The sequence below is a fragment of the Phragmites australis genome, chromosome 18, assembly GCF_958298935.1.
Source record: "Phragmites australis chromosome 18, lpPhrAust1.1, whole genome shotgun sequence".
NCBI lineage: Eukaryota > Viridiplantae > Streptophyta > Magnoliopsida > Poales > Poaceae > Phragmites > Phragmites australis.
Window position 1 is genome coordinate 8,870,536 of NC_084938.1, and position 7,128 is coordinate 8,877,663.

Below are 7,128 nucleotides of genomic sequence, written 5' to 3' on the forward strand. Positions count from 1 at the left end.
CATTATTGCAACTTAATCAGAGGTTGTCTGCACTACATACATAATTAACTGGAGGCTTCGTGAAGCCTTGGGAACCAAGAGTTGTATGATTGCTAGTAGTTGGTTAGCTAGATAATGTATGGCACAAGCTTATGTAAAATGAAAACTTGTACTTTGTAATTCTAAAAATAATTAATAAAGATCAATGTTTCCTTTAAATTGTTGTCTTCTACTTATTTTGTATATGTTTTGTATACTGGCATGTCCGTGCTTTATATAAACCTAAGAGACATTAGAAAGAGTTCATTTCTCTTCCGTGAAATAGCAGTGAAGAAATTCCACAAGGGATTAATGGTACAACCACGACATGTAAGGCATTATTTTGGGACTCGTGGTGATGTCTAGATCTCCTTAGTTAAAATGGAAGACTTGCTCGCGATGAAGATGGTGAGGGAGATCGATGCCAAGGTGGAGACATGGTAGAGACGGTGATTGGAGGCCACGGAGGCACCTAGGGCAAAGCTCTAAGGTATGGAGATGGTGTAGAGTGGTGGCGGCTCCTAGGGTAAAGCCAAAGTGTTTAAGTTGTAACTTGAAAGTGGTATGGTGGCACGATATGTACCAAATTTCTCCAAACTTGTTGGAACCGGCTCAGTCGATGTGTGGTATGGTAAGGCCCAAGTGGTACAGCGTACCAGACTCCTCCAAACCTTCTGGAACTTAGGGGGTTCGGCCCCGATGCCTAGTACGGTTAGTAGGGTCCCAACATGGTCGCCTATAGCACTGATTTTTTGTGTGCCGTCATCTTTTCCTGTAGATGTCAGTGGTCCATAAACATAGTATATATTCTATAGAAAAAATTTGAGAAAAATTCTCCAAAGGGTATTTCTAATTAAACATTAAACCTTAACCTCCAAAACTTCAAAAATGTGTTGAACTATAAAGTTAAGGGGAAGTAAATAAACATTTATTGCTTGTGTTGCCTCCCAAGAAGTGCTTTTCGTTTATGTCATTAGCTCGACTTAGCCATTTTATCAACCAATACCTGGAAAATGAGGGATCATAGAAATGTTCCCTCCAAGATCTCTCATTCTTTGTTCAACCATTTCTTTCTTGACCTTCTTCTTTCTTGGGAAATGCAAAAAAAAAAAGCTCTCCCAGGTAAGTTGAACTTAATGTTCTCTTCCTGCATATTAATTAAGTAACATGCAGCTCTAAGAAAAGGTCTTCCGAGAATAATGGGAATATTAGCATCATCGGGTATTTCAAGCACAATAACATCAACAGGTATGGGGCATTCCTTTGTCATGATAATAATATCTTCTTTAACACCTACGGCTTTAGAGTAGGAAGCATCAGCAAATTCTACGTGTAATTACGGTGCTTGTTAAGGGCCAAAATCAAGCTTTTGATAAAGGGTTGTAGCCATAATTAAATTGCTAGCTCCTAGGTCATATATAGCATTAAAAGTATGAGTGCTAATACAAATAGAAATCATCGGCTCTCCCAAGTCTTCAACCTTGGTGGCATTCTCTCTTTGTACCTTCCTGTGTGTCTAAAAAGCAATTCTTTGTATAAAATCATTATTAGTGGGGTTAGAGTAACCTTCAATGTGGAGGAAACTTGTATGCATAATGCTAACTAATTTATCAACCGGTTTTTTCCAAAGCCTCCATATATTTCTTTATAAAATCCTCTACCTTAATGGGCTTACCGATGCTTGAAACTCTTAACATCTTAATTTGTCCCACCGGGTTTGGCTTCAATTGACCTGCAAAATGGCTAAGTATTCTTGTTTGTCGTTCCACAATCTTCATGGCATGACTCTCTATAACTTTAGTCCTGTTCTCAAGATTAATGATATTGACAGACAAATTGCTAATCTTGCTAGTTATGTCGAATATAGCAATATCATGCTCCTTAATTTTATCAGTAAATAATTTGTTTCGTTTGAGAAGCTATGAATTGTTTTAACATGGAATCCATAGAATTGTTATTATTTTGAGGATTGTTGAAAAGCTGGTTGATACTAGTTACGTGCACAATATAAGTATCGCAAATGCACGGGTCATCTGCAGCCATTCACCTGGAGTATTTCAAGGTTATCATATTCACAAGGATCAGCAAACAAACCATAGAGTTTTCTACATAATCTAACAAGTTAAACATTTACGTAAAACGCAATTGCATACAATATTCCATAGATTATTTATGTTATTCTACTAGTCAATAGGAGAACAACTAAAAAATTTAAAGAAACAATTTGAAAACTGAAAAAAAAATGAAAATAATTTTGTAAACAAGAAATTATATGAACTAATTAAAGTCAAATAAGAAAAAAATACTTAAAAATGAGTAAATAAGAAGAAAGAACCGTAGGCTAACTCACTCAAACACGCTACCTAGGTCAATCTTACACGTTACGTGGGCCGAAAAAATTAACCTGGACCGAGTAGCCAACATTACTTGGGCTGAATAATGCGCTGGTGTACAGTAGGAGGGTGCGCGGAGAAGCGCCCAATCTCAGCCATGCCTTGGCGCCCCGCCGCACTTATATTACCGGTCGCCCCGCCCCGCTGCCCCCTCCCATCTCCGCTTCTCCCCATCTCTCTTGTTTTGCTCGGATCCAAGCAACAGGCGGAAGTCTCACCATCAGCTGAGGTGCGGTTTCCTCTCTCTCTCAATTTCTTGTTTTTTCTGATTTATTCATGAAACTGGACCGATGGCCCTGTAGTCTCAGATCCAGATTACAATCAATATATCTGTTTGCCGTGATTACGTTTTTTCTCACGTAATTTGTGGGGTGGATTTATGATTAGTCCAAATCTAGTCTGCAGATAAGTGCATCTCCCTGCCCTCTGATGCCCTGTCGGCAGATTCAATTTCGGTGAGAGGACCCGATAGGTTGATGAGGAACTGAACAAGTGGTTGCTGCCTTCAATTGGAAGGTGAGCCAAGAAAAGCTTGTCCGGCAAAAGCGGTGCGGCTCCCGCCGGGATGGGCGGACTGTTCTTGGCTGCCGAACCACGACTGGAGGCGTAGAAGGCAAGGAAGATGTCACTTCTCGTAGAGCAGAGCAAGAAAGAGGTGCCGCGGATGACGCCGGACGACAGAGAGCGACTAAACAATCTCCTTATCACGCTGGCGCCGGTGCTGCCAGGCCACATCGTCGAGCTCTTGCACAAGCATTGCATTGGTGACTGCAACAGCGACGAGATCGAGATTGACGTCCACTCTATGGAAGACTCTGCCCTGTTCGAGCTTAAGACGCAGCTTGACAAGTTCGATGAGGAGATCAAGACCAAGAGAGCCGAGGACGAGGACGTCGACATCTGCGGCGACGCCTCCCCTGCCATTTTCCCTCATACCGGCAAAGCCAGTGGTAGCCCGAGCCCAATCAGCTCCCTTGCAGTTTTGTCAAAACTAATGAAAAGGTCTAATGAAAAGCTTATATATTATCAAACAGGATCTCTATGTGGTTTGGAGGTGCTCGATGTCCTTCGTGATATATATAGCTGGAAGCAGATCACATCTGTGATCTGCAATTGTGTTCTAGAGCTGGACATGTCAGGCTATTTGTTCCAGTTCCATTAAGCTATGCTATGGGCTTGCCAAATTTATTTGTTTCTTCAAGGTCGGAGCAAGCGTTGGTGCTTCATGTTGTGCCAAACTGCATTCATAGTCAGAGTTCTTGATCTTTAAGGAATTATTACTGCTAGACGGATTGGCATGCCTATATTGTGCTCGTTTTTTGTTGAACAGAGCATAACAAAGGAAAACTAAAAAAAATAGGTTCATTAATTTTGGGTATCTCAATATTTATTTATGAATTTATCAATACTTAACACATTCATTTAATTATAGAAAAAACAATAGTACTTTCATACATGCACATAATTTTAACATGTAGACAACAGTAATGCAAACCTAACTAAATTTGTTTCATATTTTTTGAGTTTTAGATATTTTCCTATGCATTTAGACTATTTTAACAAATTTATCAATATAAATATTATTACTTTCACTATTTTCTAAAATTTTGCTATATATACTTATACATATATATGTGTACATAAACATATATATATACACACACGTACACATATATAAGACCCATATAAACTTAGGTTGCTCCCTATCTTAGTCTTTTAATATATGTAATAGATGACTATTCACTATTCAGCAAACAATAGCACTACAGAGGTTACTTCATGTTCCTTTTGTTTGGTACAACAGGGACTGCCAATGGGCCAGGGTCTCCTCCATCACCGCCGGCTCTGTTTCCCAGTCCTCCGGCTCTCCTTTTCCACTGCCGCTATCTTCTCTCCTCCTGGTTCGCCGCCACCAGGTAGTTGCTCTTTGTAGGATCTATGCAATTAGCTAATAGTATTAGCACAAGCTTTAAGTTCTTCCCTAAATTGCAGAACATGGCTGTCGTACCTTGTTTGTACTTAATTTTTTTGATCTTGAGTATCTAGTTTCAATGTAGCTTTTTTTATCATGAGTACCTAGGGCACATTCGGATTGAGCCTGCCCAGCCCTGCTGAAACGATTGCTCACCAAAGATGTGGACGACTTCCGCGCCGCTGTTTCACCCGCATGTTGGCGAGAAATTGACTATACGGGGCTGGGCGGCTCATCCAAACACTAGCCAACTTGGGCTGGGCGAGCCAAAAGCTTGGAGCATCTGCGCCAATCCAAGATGCTTAGTAAATATTAGTACGGAAGATCTTGGACAAATGATTAATATTGGAAATTTGCAATTAGATGATTAGCTGTTGCTCGATTAGTGCTTTTGTGTGCTAATGTGCTACCTAGTTATTTGTTGCCTAAGCTTGATGGAATTGTAGTTCTTAGTGAACCAAGTTGATACTTGTTAGTTTGCTAAATAGATGTCGAAATCTAGTTGTGAGGGCACAATAATTCGTTTCTGCACTCGAGTGAATATAAACAGTAGCATTGTTGGTTTATATGGGCTCTCAGGGACATACCTCGATGCATCTGGTATGGTCATCCCTTCTGAATATTAGCTCCAAGAAAATAAGCATGTACTCATAATTAATCATTACACATCCAGCGTATTTACATGATCTTCGTTGAATAGAAGTGCAGCATATACATAGAAGATCAATTTCTAACACAATTTACAGACACATATGAAGGGACTATACATGACAAGACAAAGAAGCATCCATTTATTTGATGTGTGTCTGAAAATTAGGCATATGAAGGCCTGCCTACTCGATTGGGTAGGAAGGCTCCATGGCGAGGCCACACATGCCCTTCTTGTCCGAAATGTCCTTCTCCATTCTCAAGTAACCGTTTTCACCCCATGTTGTGCCCCATGAGTTCTTCATCAGCCAATATTTTGTGCCATCACTTGTCTGTCCATAACCAATGGCTGCAATCCCATGGTCCAAGTCAGTGCCGCATGAGCCAGTCATCACACCGCCAGAGTAGAACTGAAATGTCATGTCTCCTCCATCCACTGCCACCGACACAGGCTGCTTGGCCACCGCCTTCATGAGGGCAGCCTCATCGTTGGCCGGCACGTCCTCGTAGCTCTTGATGGTTGCGGCACTGTTGGATCCACTCTTGCACTTGCCATCTGCTGCCGTGTAAGGGTAGCTGGACTCCGTGGTTAAGCCGCTGTTCTTGATGATGAATTTGAAGGCGTCATCCATCAAACCACCCTCGCAGCCCTGGTCCTCACCATGAACATCACAATCCACCAACTCTTGCTCCGAGAGCGAAATGAGCTTGCCGGTGCTGAGCTTGACGATACCCTCCATGGCAGCCACAGCTGAGAACGCCCAGCAACACCCTGCAAGTTATGTTTCAATAGATGTCATCAAGAAACAGTGTCAGATTTTTTTATTGACACATGTGCTGATGTGTGTTGTCCTCAATGTACTTACCACATTGGCCTTGATCCTTGATAGGAGTAACAGCGCCCTTGGTCTTCCAGTCAACAGTTGCCGGAAGCGCATAGATGCTAACATTCTCATACCTAAACCCGGTGGGAAACCTCGCCGTGCTCGGCCTAAACCCCTTGTGGGTCTTGGTTGCCCTGAACTCGTCGTTGGTGAGGTCGGCGAACTGGTTCACGCCGAGCCAGAACTTGCGGTTGCGGGCTGCGTTGAATGACTCAATGAACTTGATGTTGGCCTTGAACACCTCGAACCGCTGTGCCTTCTCGGCGGCATCCTTGTAAACGCGGCCATACTGGGTCATCCACTGCTCATGCCTGGCCACCATGGCTGAGTCATTGCTCAATTCGCGAGCCGCAAAGACGGCGCTGCAGAAGAAGGCGCAGCCGAGAACGGCGAAGAGCAAAGCCTTGAGGATGGCCATGATCGAACAGGCCTCTCTGTTGCTTGCTACTACTGCTGCTGCTGCTATTGCTGTGCGCTATGCTTTGGTTTCGTGATTAAAACTAGACGGAATGGGTATATATAGGGAGTTACTGGTATGTATATATGCTAGTAAGAGATACTGTGCTTGTACGATGTATTATGATGAAAGGAACACCTCCGTAGGCGTGAAGTTCATACGGTTGCCAGATGGTATAAAATTCTTGTGCATGAGACGTACGCTCACTGCACAGCTGAGAGCGACCCTTGTTTATGCCTGGCGTTCTCAGCTAAGTAGAACGACACTCATGCGCTCCATTTATTCTAATAAAAGATTAAGAGCTGCGTTTGGCCACAGGCATTCAACATAAATTCTGAAGGAAAGGTTTTTTTTTTGTTTTTTGGTGAGGAACGACAGAAACTTTTTTGTAGGTTAGGTTCCAGGGAACCTTTCATACCAATAACTGGGATTTGGGTATATGCGACAGCGAGATGTAATGTTAATATATTGACAAACTTGTTTACCTCCCGGAGTTCATTGAACATCATGACCACTGGACAAGTAGGTTACTTCACAGTGTGAACGAAAATGAAAATCTTAACAAAATAGTCCCCTGAGCTTTCGACACTTAGGTCCGTAAACTATTAGTATGACTTTAGCTTAGCTAAAAAAGTATGATGATGATTTCACATTCCCAAAAGTGCATAACCTGTCATTGAGCACTCATATGCATCATGTTTAAATTTTTTAGCTATGTTTGAATGGATTTGAAATTTGAATTCTAATTGGTAAATA

The 7,128-nt window shown here is 42.0% G+C and overlaps 1 protein-coding gene and 1 long non-coding RNA gene across 3 annotated transcripts; one reads left to right on the forward strand and one right to left on the reverse strand.

The window, feature by feature from the left end:
- The first annotated feature begins 2,499 nt into the window (after window positions 1-2,499).
- LOC133898402 (uncharacterized) lies at window positions 2,500-5,564 on the forward strand. Of its 2 annotated transcripts, none has more exons than XR_009906232.1 (3): window positions 2,500-2,640; window positions 2,810-4,327; window positions 4,492-5,564. It is a non-coding gene; the product is annotated as an uncharacterized LOC133898402 (long non-coding RNA). The 2 variants fall into 2 exon arrangements; XR_009906233.1 differs by having other exon boundaries at window positions 2,510-2,640; window positions 2,810-3,613; window positions 4,216-5,564.
- On the reverse strand, window positions 5,217-6,430 carry LOC133898401 (senescence-specific cysteine protease SAG39-like). The gene is made up of 2 exons (XM_062339082.1): window positions 5,898-6,430; window positions 5,217-5,803 (listed from the first exon to the last, which is right to left on the reverse strand). The coding sequence occupies exons 1-2, from the start codon at window positions 6,331-6,333 to the stop codon at window positions 5,217-5,219; spliced, it is 1,023 nt and encodes a 340-aa protein (XP_062195066.1). The 5' UTR covers window positions 6,334-6,430.
- Between the last annotated feature and the right edge of the window lie 698 nt (window positions 6,431-7,128).

What these genes read in the sequence shown, in the direction of transcription:
- LOC133898401 (XM_062339082.1), bottom strand. Translation starts at nt 6,333, where the DNA reads ATGGCCATCCTCAAGGCTTTGCTCTTCGCCGTTCTCGGCTGCGCCTTC. An exon ending in CAAGGATCAAGGCCAATGTG is followed by an intron (nt 5,804 to 5,897) that starts GTAAGTACATTG and finishes CATAACTTGCAG; the next exon opens with GGTGTTGCTGGGCGTTCTCA.